Source organism: Tachyglossus aculeatus, chromosome 6, assembly GCF_015852505.1.
Source record: "Tachyglossus aculeatus isolate mTacAcu1 chromosome 6, mTacAcu1.pri, whole genome shotgun sequence".
Taxonomy (NCBI): Eukaryota; Metazoa; Chordata; class Mammalia; order Monotremata; family Tachyglossidae; genus Tachyglossus; species Tachyglossus aculeatus.
In genome coordinates, this window is record NC_052071.1 from 46,557,376 (window position 1) to 46,571,668 (window position 14,293).

General features: G+C 45.0%; 1 protein-coding gene across 1 annotated transcript in view; it reads left to right on the top strand.

Annotated features, from left to right (window-relative positions):
* LOC119929604 (hemicentin-1-like) overlaps window positions 1–13,956 on the top strand; it is a 55,343-nt gene extending 41,387 nt beyond the window's left edge. The window contains exons 5-10 of the mRNA XM_038747781.1: window positions 4,133–4,151; window positions 7,120–7,213; window positions 9,782–10,111; window positions 10,920–11,189; window positions 13,192–13,263; window positions 13,781–13,956. Of these exons, the coding sequence (XP_038603709.1) occupies window positions 4,133–4,151; window positions 7,120–7,213; window positions 9,782–10,111; window positions 10,920–11,189; window positions 13,192–13,196 (718 nt within the window). The 3' untranslated portion in view covers window positions 13,197–13,263; window positions 13,781–13,956. The remainder of the gene's footprint in view (window positions 1–4,132; window positions 4,152–7,119; window positions 7,214–9,781; window positions 10,112–10,919; window positions 11,190–13,191; window positions 13,264–13,780) is intronic.
* Window positions 13,957–14,293: the final 337 nt, after the last annotated feature.

Below are 14,293 nucleotides of genomic sequence, written 5' to 3' on the forward strand. Positions count from 1 at the left end.
TTGCCCAAGGTCACACAGCAGACGTGGCGGAGCCGGGATTCGAACCCATGACTTCTGACTCCAAAGCCCGTGCTCTCTCCACTGAGCCCCGCTGCTTCTCTTGCTACAGATCTCCTGCTACAGCCCAGCCCACACACTTTGCTCCTCCAACGCCAACCTTGATTTTGTCTATCTCGTCGTTGACATCTTTCCCACATCCTACCTCTAATTTGGAACTTCCTCCTCCTCCACAAAAGCTAGACCACCACTCTCCCGACTTTCGAAGTTTTATTAAAATCACAATTCCTCCTTAGAGGCCTTTCCCGACTAAACCCTTGCTTCGCCTAAGCACTTGGGACTGCATCCTTTAAGAGAAGCAGCATGGCCTAGTTGGTAAAACACGGACTTGGGAGTCAGAGGACGTGGGTTCTAACCCGGATCTGCCACTTGTCCTTTATGTGACCTTGGGCATGTCACTTAACTTCTCTGTGCCTCAGTTACTACATCTGTGAAATGGGCATTAAGACTATGAGCCCCATGTGGGACAACCTGATTATTTTGGGTCCACCCCAGGGCTTAGAACAGTGCCTGGCACATAGTAAATACTTAGCAAATACCATTATTATTATTATTATTATGCAGTTGATATTCACTCCACCTTCAGCCCCACAGCATTTGCGTATATATCTGTAATTTATTTTAATGTCTCTGTACCCCTTTAGCCTATAAAATCCTTGTGGGCAGGGAGTTTGTCTACCAATCCTATTGTACTGTCCTCTCCCAAGAACTTAGTACAGTACTCTGCCCACAGTAAATGCTCAATAAATGTATTGATTGATTGGTGAAGTGACAGCTATATATAAAGTATATATATATATATATATATATATATATATAGTTTTTTGTATTTTACATATATTTATATACATTTATATTTTATCACGCCTCTAGACTGTAAGATCATTGTGGGCTGGGAATATGTCTGTTACAATATTATGCCGTACTTTCCCAAGTGCTTAGTACAGTGCTCTGCACATAGTAAGTACTCAATAGATGCAATTGATCAATTGATTAAATATTTGTATTATATAAATGAGTTAAAAGAACAAAAACACCCTGGAGGAAGTGAGAAAGGGCACTCAGTGAGAGTGGTGAAAACCTGAAAGATACAAAAGAGCTGAGTTAGATGAAGCAAAAAAGGAAGTTCACTTGGAGAATCCGCCAGTAAAGAAATGGAATCAGAATGCCCTGGAGTTTAATGCTGCTAATAGCAGAATGCTCAGTTCCCACAATTTCTCAAATTCTTAATTTACTACTTGGACCTCTCAAGAGCTGAGAACAGTATTCTGCACATGGTAAGCACTCAATAAATATCTTTGTTGAGGGTCTCTGTACTGTAGTTTTTGTGAAGGAACAAGTGAAAAAGAATTATGACGGCAGACTGTTAGAAGTAAACGGGTAATCATCATACCCATTCTAAGGAAGAAAATTTTATGATCCAAAGTTTTGGGGGAAGGAGCCTGGAAATTAATGAAAGCATGTTTTAATGTATTTGAAGACTGAACGTTAGAGAATATTGCCAGTAAGACTCTTTATAAATGAATGAAAGCAGTTTTTCTTATTATTACTCTCGGTTTAAATATAAATATAGAAACTAAATTTTGTGATGTCTTCAATATATGTAATATGTGTTGGAGCTTTCACTTAAGAACCTTCAATAACAGGACTTTAAGTTTGCAGGAATTTTTAGTGTATTAAGGAGTTTGCTTATTATTTTCATGTACTCTGCCCTCATTGTCAGAGTTCCTTGAAATTCTGATACTTTTGCCTTTACTTTGGTTGTTTGGAATAGTTTTATTATTATCGGTGTTATTTATTATTAAAGGAAATCAATTTGGGAGCATAGCTTGGCTTGTTTCGAATCTTCCATTACTTGGAAGGATATGAAAGTGTTATGAGTTATAGTTTTCCTTTCTAAAAATCCTCCTCCACCTCCTCTGATTCTGCTCCTGTTTCATGGCTTTAGCAATCCTTGAAAGAGGGACTGAAAGCATGAATGAAGCATGGCTGCAAGTAAAGAAAGAACGAATGGGTTATGGCCCACACAAATGCATAAATAGGAAATCGGTCCTGAGGGGGAGAGGAGGGAGAAAAGCCAGAATTGCAGTGAAGTTAGGTACTACTCAGGGTAGCTGGGTGAGAGGGCAGAAAAAAAGATTTAAAGATGGGCTGGAGGGTTAGGGAAGGGTAAAGTCATGGTTCACTGTGGTCACCCAACCCTGCCCGCTTGGAAAGGAGGACTCCCACCCCCTACCCCTCCCCATTTACCCCAGTGGCCTTGCTTTCAACTAACCACCTGGTCAGGTTTCCCAGGTGGCATTCTCGGGCCTCGAGGTCCTAAGCCTTTCTTAACCCCATGCGGGCAGGGAACATGTCTACCAACTGCTATATTATATATATATATTCTCTCTCTAGTGCTTAGTACAGTGCTGTACACACAGTAAGTGTTCAATGAATTCAAATGATTGATCCTGGCCTTCCTCGGTGACATAATCCCAGTAATGCAAGACAGAGCTTCTGGGGCAGAGATTTCTCTGGAGCCCAAAAATGACACAGAGAGGGTGCCACCCTACAGGCAAATGGATAATAGTGGAAAGGAGCTGAAGGCTGCAGAGGTTGGCACTGTTTATGGAATGATTTGTCCAGGGGTCAGCAATAAAATTATGGCTGTAGGCCCTGGCTTCTTGGGAGAGATCGTCATTATTACTACTACTTTTACTACTACTACTACTGCCTATGATAATGATGATCAATCAATCAATCAATCGATTGTATTTATTGAACGCTTACTGTGTGCAGAGCACTGTACTAAGTGCTCGGGAAGTACAAGTTGGCAACATATAGAGACGGTCCCTTCCCAACAGTGGGCTCACAGTCTAGAAGGGGGAGACAGAGAACAAAACAAAACATATTAACAAAATAAAATAAATAGAATAGATATGTACAAGTAAAGTAAATAAATAGAGTAATAAATACGTACAGACATATATACATATATACAGGTGATGATGATAATAATAATAATATAATAATAACAATAGAACACTGAGTTCCTGGTGAGCACTCTTCTACGTACTGGGGTAGATATAAGATAATGAGGTAGGACATAATCCCTGTCCCACATGGAGCTCACAGTCTAAGTAAGAGGAAGAGCAGATTTTACAAATGAGAAAACCAAGACACAACAAAGAAGTGAAGTAACTTGCCCAATGTGACTAATGTTACATCTCATATCTGAACCCTGAGGTATTTTTTTTTGGTTCAGATATATGTAGCTGTCCTTTCACTCAAGTAAAATCTTGTTTGAAAAGTGAAATTTAGTTACAGCACTTATAAAATGCTTACTACATGCTAAGCCCTGGGGCAGATATAAAGCTGGACATAGTCCCTGAATCACAGTCTATCTCACCCCATTTTGCCCATGAGAACACTGAGCCTCGGAGGGACTAAGAGAATTGCCAAGGTCACATAGCCTGTTGCAGAGCAAGGAATAAAACTCAGGTCTCCTGGTTTCTAGTCCTATGCTTTTTTCATTAGGCCACACAGGCTGACCTCCATGAAGTTGATGAATTTCACAATGATATTACTTGCACCTTCTGGGTGCCTTTTGATTGGCCCCGAATTTAGCTGAGTTCAAGTAAAAACTTTCTCCTCCAACTTAGGCATTTCCGATATACTTCTAGAAGAGTTGCTCCAGATTCATGTTGCCACTGATGGCTGTTATAATTATTCTAATCACAACTGTGATTGGTATGCCCCTTCTCTGCTAATGGTGTAGGAGGCACAGTTATGCACGAATCTTTTGAATTTCTTGAAATTAGTTTATTCATTCAGAGACTAAATGCTAAATAATGTCATTTTTTAAATGGGTATTTGTTAAGCACTTACTATGTGCCAAGCACTGTATTAAACACTGGGGTAGATAGAAGCATCAACTGTGAGTGGAAAAATATTTCTTATTAGATTTGATTATGTCACCATCCCATCTCAGGAAGCTGAGCCTTCATGAAGAAGCAAAGTACTCTTTGGGAGAAAACTCACTCAGAGTCTAAAGTGAGATTCTGTATTAAATTATATCCCGATGTCTTGAAAGAGTTCGTTCAACTCAGGAAGTGAGTAACTGACTTCCGGAAAGTGTGAATCCAGCATACGATTAGGTCAGAATTTGCTCACATTTCTTTTCCTCAAATTTCAGCCTCAAGAGTCAACCAACGGAGCTTTTTTAAAAATAAATAATAATACTAATAATAATAGTATTTGTTGGGCACTTACTGTATGCCGGGCACTGTAGTCAGTGCTGGGGTAGATGCAACCAAATCTCCCAGGCCCATGTCTATCCACTGCTATGCTGCTTTTTATCATCAATATGGCTTTAATGTGCACAAAAATACCCAAACAATTAGGCATCAAATCTCCCGTTCTTTCCACACCAGGCAAGGCTCTTTTCAGACCCATCTTCTTTGCCTCCCCCCAGAGTAGACCGCAATTCTCCCCCTTCTAGCCTGTGAGCACATTGTTGAGTAGGGACCGTCTCCATATGTTGCCGATTTGTACTTTCCAAGCACTTAGTACAGTGCTCTGCACACAGTAAGTGCTCAATAAATACGATTGAATGAATGACTATCAGATAATCAGGTTGGACACCATCCATACCCCACATGGGCTCACAGTCTTAATTTTACAGATGAGGTAACTGAACCACAGAGAAGGGAAGTGACTTGCCCAAGTTCACACACCAGACAGGTGGTGGGGCCAAGATTAGAAGAATAATAATAGTGGAAAAAGCACTGGCTTGGGAGTCAGAAATTGTGGGTTCTAAACCCACCTCTGCCACTTGTGCGCTGTGTGACCTTGGGAAAGTCATTTCACTTCTCTGTGCCTCAGTTCCCTCATCTGTAAAATGGGGATTAAGACTGTAAGCCCCACGTGGGACAACCTGATTACCTTGTATCTACCCCAGTGTTTAGAACAGTGTCTGGCACGTAGTAAACACTTACAAATACCATCATCATTGTTATTATTATTATTATTAACAGAAGAGGTAACCGAAGCACAGAGAAGTAAAGTGGCTTGTCCAAGGTCATGCAGCAGACAATAATAATAATAATGATGGTATTTGTTAAGCGCTTACTATGTGGCAAGCACTGTTCTAAGCTCTGGGGTAGTTACAAGGTAATCAGGTTGTCCCACGTGGGACTCACAGTTTTAATCTCCATGAGGTAACTGAGGCACAGAGAACCTAAGTGACTCGTCCAAAGTCACACAGTAGACAAGGAGCAGAGCTGGGATTAGAACCCATGACGTCTGACGCCCAAGCTTGTGCTCTTGCCACTAAGCCACGCTGCTTCTCTAAGCCCTATAACAGAGATGGTAGACGCGTTCCCTGCCCACCTCGAGCTTGCAGTCTAGAGGGGGGAATCCATGGCACTGTACTCCACCTACTGCTGATTGACCGAATAATAATAATAATAGCATTTATTAAGCACTTACAATGTGCAAAGCACTGTTGTAAGCGCTGGGGAAGTTACAAGGCGAACAGGTTGTCTCACAGGGGGCTCACAGTCTTCATCCCCATTTTACAGATGAGGTAACTGAGGCACAGAGAAGTGAAGTGACTTGCCCAAAGTCACACAGCTGACAAGTGGTGGAGCTGGGATTTGAACCCCTAACCTCCGACTCCAAAGCCCGTGCTCTTTCCACTGAGCCATGTTTCATTCAATCGTACTTAATGAGCACTTACTGTGTGCAGAGCACTGTACTAAGCGCTTGGAAAGTCCAATTCGGCAACAGAGACAGTTCCTACCCAACAACGGGTTCACAGGCTAGAAGGGGGAGACAGACAACCAAACAAGTAGACAAGTGTCAGCAGCGTGGCTCAGGGGATAGAGCCCGGGCTTTGGAGTCAGAGGTCATGGGTTCAAATCCCGACTCTGCCAACTGTCAGCTTTGTGACTTTGGGCACGTCACTTCACTTCTCTGTGCCTCAGTTACCTCATCTGTAAAATGAGGATTAAGACTGTGAGCCCCCCGTGAGACAACCTGATCACCTTATGGAGAAGCAGCGTGGCTCAGTGGAAAGAGCATGGGCTTTGGAGTCAGAGGTCAGGGGTTCAAATCCCGGCTCCGCCAATTGTCAGCTGTGTGACTTTGGGCAAGTCACTTAACTTCTCTGGGCCTCAGTTACCTCATCTGTAAAATGAGGATTAAGACTGTGAGCCCCCCGTGGGACAACCTGATCACGTTGTAACCTGAACAGCGCTTTGCACATAGTAAGCGCTTCATAAATGCCATTAGTATTATTATTGTAACCTCCTCAGCGCTTAGAACAGTGCTTTGCACATAGTAAGCGCTTAACAAATACCATCAATCATTATTATTATTATTATTATTATTACCATCAATTCAATCGTATTTATTGAGCGCTTACTGTGTGCAGAGCACTGGACTAAGAGCTTGGAAAGTACAATTCGGCAACAGATAGAGACATCCCCGGCTCAGGTCTGTACAGGGTTGAGAAGGGAGGGGCACATTTTTCGCCTTCCTCTTTCCAATCATTATTATTATCATTACCATCAATTCAATCGTATTTATTGAGCGCTTACTGTGTGCAGAGCACTGGCCTAAGAGCTTGGAAAGTGCAATTCGGCAACAGGTAGAGCACGGGCTTCGGAGTCAGAGGTCGTGGGTTCGAATCCCGGCTCCGCCACTTGTCAGCTGGGTGACTTTGGGCAAGTCACTTAACTTCTCTGTGCCTCAGTTCCCTCATCTGTAAAATGGGGATTAAGACTGTGAGCCCCCTGTGGGACAACCTGATTGCCTTGTAACCTCCCCAGCGCGTAGAACAGTGCTTTGCACATAGTAAGCGCTTAATAAATGCCATTACTATTATTATTATTATTATTATTATTTTTATCCCCGGCTCAGGTCTGCACAGGGTTAAGAAGGGAGTGGCACGTTTTTCGCCTCCCTCTTTCCCCCGCCTCCGGGGTGGAGCTAGGTGCGGCAATCATATAAGCAGGCGCACACGGCTATTAGAAGCTCAGACACGCATAAACTGCCCACTTTTTGCCGTCTCCGAAGATGCCCCCTTCCCTGACCCTCGCCCTGGTCGCCTGGGCCTCGATGTGGGCCTCGACGTGGACCTCGAGCGGAGCCTCCGGGGCCTCGGAGCCAGGTAGCCTCCCCTTCCCTCCCTCTGCCCGGAGAAGCAGCGTGGCTCCGTGGAAAGACTCCAGGTTTTGGAGTCGGAGGTCATGGGTTCAAATCCCGGCTCTGCCATTTGTCAGCTGTGTGACCTCGGACAAGTCACTTCTCTGGGCCTCAATTCCCTCATCTGTGAAATGGGGATTAAGACTGTGAGCCCCCCGTGGGACAACCTTGTAACCTCCCCAGCGCTTAGAACAGTGCTTTCCACAATAAATGCCATCATCATTATTATTACCCCTTCCCCTTCCCCACAGCACTTGTCTCTACTTGTACATATTGATTACTCTATTTTATTAATCAGGTGTATATAGCTCTGTTTATTCTGATGGTATTGACACCTGTCTACTAGTTTTGTTTTGTTTTCTGTCTCCCCCTTCTAGGCTGCGAGCCCGTGGTTGGGTAGGGACGGTCTCTATATGTTGCCGATTTGTACTTCCCAAGCGCTTAGTACAGTGCTCCGCACACAGTAGGCGCTCAAGAAATACGATTGAAGAGAAGCAGCGTGGCTCAGTGGAAAGAGCCCGGGCTTTGGAGTCAAAGGGCATGGGTTCAAATCCCGGCCCCGCCAACTGTCAGCTGTGGGACTTTGGGCAAGTCACATAACTTCTCTGTGCCTCAGTTCCCTCATCTGTAAAATGGGGATTAAGACTGTGAGCCCCCCGTGGGACAACCTGATCACCTTGTAACCACCCCAGCGCTTAGAACAGTGCTTTGCACATAGTAAGCGCTTAATAAATGCTATTATTATTATTATTATTATTATTATTATGAATGACAGGACCAGCCGCGGGCAGGGCAGGCTGCTCCCAAGCTGTCCACTCCCAAGCACTCCTCGCCTGTCCCAACTTGGTGGTGGCCAGTCCTAGCCCAGACCCCGGACATCCGGACCTCGGGGAGCGGGGCTAGTAGGGCCTAGAGGAAGGAAAGGGCCGGGGGCAAGGTGGGAGAAATACGAGGTCCGGAGACTGTGAGCCCGTTGTTGGGTAGGGACCGTCTCTATCTGTGGCCGATTTGTACTTCCCAAGAGCTTAGCACAGTGCTCTGCACACAGTAAGCGCTCAATACATTTATTCTGATGGTATTGACTCCTGTCTAACTATTTCGTTTTGTTGTCCGACTCCCCCTTTTGGACCGTGAGCCCGTTGTTGGGTAGGGACCGTCTCTGTGTGTTGCCGATTTGTACTTCCCAAGCGCTTAGTACAGTGCTCGGCACATAGTAAGCGCTCAATAAATACGAAAGAATGAATGAGAAGGAAGAGGGGCGAAGGGGTAGGAGACAGAGAGGGGGGAAGGGTGTGGGAGATTGCTGTGTGAACGGGGAAGGGGGAGGGGTTTGGGAGACTGCAGTGTGAACTTGGACAAACCGCCTAACTTCTCAGGGCCTCAGTGACCTCATCTGTAAAATGGGGATTAAGACGGTGAGCCCCACGTGAAACAACCTGATTACCTTGTATCTATCCCAGTGCTTAGAACAATGCTTGTCACATAGTAAATGCTTAACAAATACCATCACTATTATTATTATTCTCTGTTCCCTCATCGGTAAAAAGGGGATTAAGACGGTGAGCCCCACTTGGGACAACCTGATTACCGTGTAGCTACCCCAGCGCTTAGAACAGTACTTGGCACATAGTAAGCGCTTAACAAATACCACTATTATTATTATTATTATGTGTGCAGCTGGGGATGACAGGGGCGGGAGAAAGGAGAGGGCTGAGGGGAAGTGGGGCAGGGGGGCAGTCCGGGGACGGGGGTGATGGGGGGAGGGGCGGAGAGTGGGAGGTGGGTGAAAGATATCTCTATATGTCTTCCCTTTTAGACTGTGAGCCTACTGTTGGGTAGGGACTGTCTCTATATGTTGCCAACTTGTACTTCCCAAGCGCTTAGTACAGTGCTCTGCACACAGTAAGCGCTCAATAAATACGATTGATTGACTGATTGATTGATGTGTCTATATAATAATAATAATGACATTTGTTAAGCGCTTACTATGTGCAAAGCACTGTTCTAAGCACTGGGGGGATACAAGGTGATCACATTGTCCCACGTGGGACTCAAAGTCTTCATCCCCATTTTACAGATGAGGTAACAGAGAAGTTAAGTGACTTGCCCAAGGTCACATAGCAGACATGTGGGGGAGCCGGGATTAGAACCCACGACCTCTGACTCCCTCCTTCCACTGAGCCACGCTCTTCTCTATATGTCTCTCGATAATAATAATGATAGTATTTGTTAAGCGCTCACTATGTGCCAGGCACTGTTCTAAGCGCTGGATGTCTCTATATGTTGCCGATTTGTACTTCCCAAGCGCTTAGTACAGTGCTCTGCACACAATAAGGGCTCAATAAATACGACTGAATGAATGAAAGATATGGGGAGGTGGGGGCGGGGTGGAGAGGGGGAAGATGGGTTGGGCTGGCCTCGCAGGTAAAGGGTCCCACTGGGTAAAGTCTGGGACCCTTCAGGGAGATTAAGGGGGAAAGGGCTGGCTGCGAGCTGTCCTCGTTTGACCCCCTGATCTTCCTTCCCCCTGCAGCAGCAGCAGCAGCTTCAGGAGTTTCAGGAGCTGCAGGAGTTGCAGCAGCAGCCCAGAAGGTTACCTGTGCCGCAGGCGGCCCATGCTACCTGGGGGTCTCCGGGCAGGTGTCCCCCGGCCAGATGTTGCAGTGGAAAGTCGGGGAGCTGAAGGTGATGGTGATGTACCCCTCGGCTCCTCCAGAAATCCACAGGCCTTTCAGAGAACGGTTCCATGGCCAGCAGGACTCGAGGCTGCTCATTGACCCCTGCAAGCCGGAGGACAGCGGCAACTACACTCTGGTGGTCAGCCCGGGCCAGCAGCCCCTCCAAATCTGTCTCCATGTCATCAGTGAGTCAGTTGACCATCCCCATCTTTCCCCTCCCACCTTTCTCCCACCCTGCCACGGCTCCTCCTAAGTGACTATTTGGCAACTAGCAGGTCTCTTAAGAAGCAGCGTGGCTCAGTGGAAAGAGCACGGGCTTGGGAGTCAGAGGTCGTGGGTTCTAATCCCGGCTCTGCCACTTGTCTGCTGTGTGACTTTGGGCAAGCCATTTCACTTCTCTGTGCCTCAGTCCCCTCATATGTAAAATGGGGATTAAGAATGTGAGCCCCACGGGGGACATCCTGATTACCTTGGATCTACCCCAGCGCTTAGAACAGTGCTTGGCACATAGTAAGCGCTTAACAAATGTTATTATTATTGTTATTAACTGAAAGTGCAGAGTCCCAGGCCTACAGTTACATCCGCTCCAGAACAGAAACTATCATAATCTTCCTCTCTCCGACTTTCTTTCTTTCCCCTCCCTTCCCCTTTATTTCCTTCTCCCTTTACCCTCCTCCTTTCTCTTCACTATTTCCCTCTTTCCTTCTCCCTTTTTCCCCATTCATTTATTCTCTCCCTTCTTACTATATTACTCCTTGCCCCCTCTTCTCTTCTCTCTGGGCAGAAGGAAAGGACCTGTAGCCTGGGTCAATCTAGCCCCCCAGCCAAACCCAAGCCAGGGTGTATTGCGAATCAAGATGGAAGGTTTTCCTTTGGAACTGGAACAGTGTGTCTCAGGGGCCCTCCCAGAGGTGAAGAAACAATAAATCAGTATAGCCCCTGGCCCAGAGGCCAAGACAATTGCCTAGTGTCTGAAGTTTATCTCTGTTCCAGAGCCCTTAGCGCTGCCAGAAATCATGCTCAGTTATTCTGAGGGAAACACCATTGCTCAGCTCACCTGCCGCGTGGCCGTGGGAACAGCAGATAAGTATGACTGGAAAAAGAATGGGAAGCCCCTCTATGCCGATGACCACCACCAGTTCTCTCGGAACAAAAGCGTGGTACAGATCACCAACGTGACCCAGATCGATGAGGTCTCTTACTCCTGTAATGTCAGCAATGAGGTCAGCTGGATCGAGACCATCCTTCAGTTACAAGCCCCAGGTAAGCGAGGATTTCTGTTAGCCAGTACTGAGAACGGGTGAGTATCTTTTTCCTGGGTTTGGTAAATTTCCCACTGTAAATCAAACAATTGTATTTATTGAGCATTGACTGTGTGCAGAGCACTGTACTAAGCGCTTGGGCAAGTACAATATAATAATAATGATAGCATTTGTTAAGCATTTACCATGTGCAACACACTGTTCTATGCAATGGGGTAGATACAATCATCATGATGGCATTTATTAAGTGCTCACTATGTGCAAAGCACTGTTCTGAGCGCTGGGGTAGATGCTAGGTAATCAAGTTGTCCCACGTGGGGCTCACAGACTTAATCCCCATTTTCCAGATGAGGGAACTGAGGCCCCGAGAAGTGAAGTGACTTGTCCAAAGTCACACAGCTAACAAGTGGCAGAGCCGGGATTCAAACCCATGACCTCTGACTCCAAAGCCCAGGCTCTTTCCACTGAGCCATGCTGCTTCTCTACACAGACTTCATCACCATTTTACAAATGAGGGAACTGAGACCCAGAGAAGTTAAATGACTTGCCCAAAGTCACACAGCTGACAAGTGGCAGAAGCAGGATTAGAAGCCATTAACTTTGACTCACCCAATCACTCAATTGTATTTATTGAGCGCTTACTGTGTGCAGAGCACTGTACTAAGCACTTGGGAAGTACAAGTTGGCAACGTACAGAGTCGGTCCCTACCCAACAGCAGGCTCACGGTTTAGAAGGGGGAGACACTCCTTCCAACAGAGTTAGAAGACATGTTTGCCTGCCCATAACAAGCTCTGTGAGGATTTGAAGAATCTGGGGGTCACTCTGGGGTCATCCTCCACATTTAGCCAAATTGTGGCCTAGAAAAATTGCCCAGTCTCTTTTATAATCCGAATCCCAGTAGAAAGGCCCAACTGTCTCCTTGCTCCCAGGGGAACCCTTTTGCTGCCTAGTTGCTGCTCTCTTCTCTACCTGTTCCGTGGGCAAAGGGTGTGATGGAGAATCCAGCGTCTACATGGTTTCTCTTATACTATCTATTTGTGTACAAGAGAGGCATTGGAGAAAGAAATGAGGGGGATATAAGAAAAAAAAATCTTCCAGTGAAGAAAGAAACTGCTGCTATTTTTTCCAGTGTGTCAAACCTGCCCCCGTACAATACTCCAAAGTGAAGTATAATGAAAAATAGTAGTTCAGGAGTGTAATATAACAGAGGAATATCCCATAAATTTTTCAAATGCCTCTGACCCTATTTGTTCTCTGCACTTTTTCTCCCCCATTTTCATGAGAGAGAACTAAAATGCATAAAGAAAAACACGAACAAAGAATAAGACCAAGCTGCATCTCATTCAGCAGCGTGGCTCAGTGGAAAGAGCATGGGCTTTGGAGTCAGAGGTCAAGGGTTCAAATCCCGGCTCCACCAATTGTCAGCTGTGTGACTTTGGGAAAGTCACTTAACTTCTCTGTGCCTCACGTACCTCATCTGTAAAATGGGGATTAAGACTGTAAGCCCCAAGTGGGGCAACCTGATCATCTTGTAACCTTCCCAGCACTTAGAACAGTGCTTTGCACTTAATTAAGCGCTTAATAAATGCCATCATCATCATCATCATCATTATTATTATTATTATTATTATTAGTGGTAGTTCCCATTAGGCTGCCTATGCAGAGAGAAGGCAGAGTCATTTCCTATGGATTCAGCCAGTGGTAATTCTGTAACCCGAGTTCATCTTTAGCTGTGGTTGCCAGACAAGCAGAGTGATCTTGGCACCTTCAGTAGGTAATCAGTGGTATTTACTGAGTACGTTGTGGAGAGCACTTATACAAAGAGCTCAAGAGAGAACAGTGCAATAGAGTTGGTAGACACGATCCCTGCTCACGAGGAGTTTGCAGTCTGTGATATTCTATGCAACAGTCCAAATATATTCAGCTTTTCAACTGCCCTTATAAGTCTTTGAAAGTAAGATTAGTTTTCTTTTAAACACACGAAAAATATTTTTTTCAACAGGGTAGCAGGATCAGAAGCATTACAAACGGAATTTGCCATGGATTTTGATCCTAATGGTTCCAGTTGCAATAGGTAAGTAACCTGAATGAGATTTATAAAATCCAGATTGATTCTGAAGTTCCTTATTATGACGACACATAGGTCTTCCATGCTCATAAATGTGCTTATCGATTGTCTCTGGGTCTTATTTAGAACTCCTAGCATCTGTGACTTCTAAATTTGCATGCTCAAGGCCTAGTACAGTACTCAGTTGTTCATAATAACAACAGTGGTGATATTCATTAAGAACTTACTATGTGCCAAGCACTGTGCTAAGTGTTGGGGTTGATGCAGAAAAATCAGGACAGTCCCTGGACCACACAGGGTTTATAGTCTGAGGGAGGGAAAATGGGAATTTTTTTCTCATTTTACAGATAAGACAAATGAGGCCCAGAGAAGTTAAGTAAGGTCACCGAACAGGTCACGCAACAGGCAATGGCAGAACAAAGATTAGAACCCAGATCTCTGATTCCCAGTCCTGTGCTCTTTCCTCTAGCCCATGTTGCTTCTCCAGGTAATTATAAGGATCCTTTCTTTGTTCTTTTTTAAGGAATATTCTTATATGTAAAAAGAAGGAGAGAAACGGCATATGAAGAATCTGCCAGGGACCATCCTACTTTGCTCAGCCCTCCTTCGTGACCCCGTCATTCAGGGCATTACAGCTGTGTAGATAACCCCATTTATTTATATTAATGTCTGTCTCCCCCTCTAGACGGTAAACTTATTGTGGGCAGGGAATGTCTGTTTATTGTCATATTGTACTCTCCCAAGCATTTAGTACAGTGCTCTGTACAAAGTAAGCATTTGATAAATATGACTAAGTGAATGAATAGGAGGGACTTTTTCATCTCAATATGGACTGAAATTGCCAAACTCTATCTCAAGCACAATTGCAAATACATATATATAGCCTCCTACTTTCTAGAAGTTCTATTTGAAATAGAGGTTCTACTTGAGAATGACATTTTCCAGTCAAAGCTTTGTGGGTGTCAAGATTCAGTGTTTACTCCACCAGCAGTGAGGCAGTACCCATTTTGTGGAAAAGCAGTAATAGTTTTTTGTT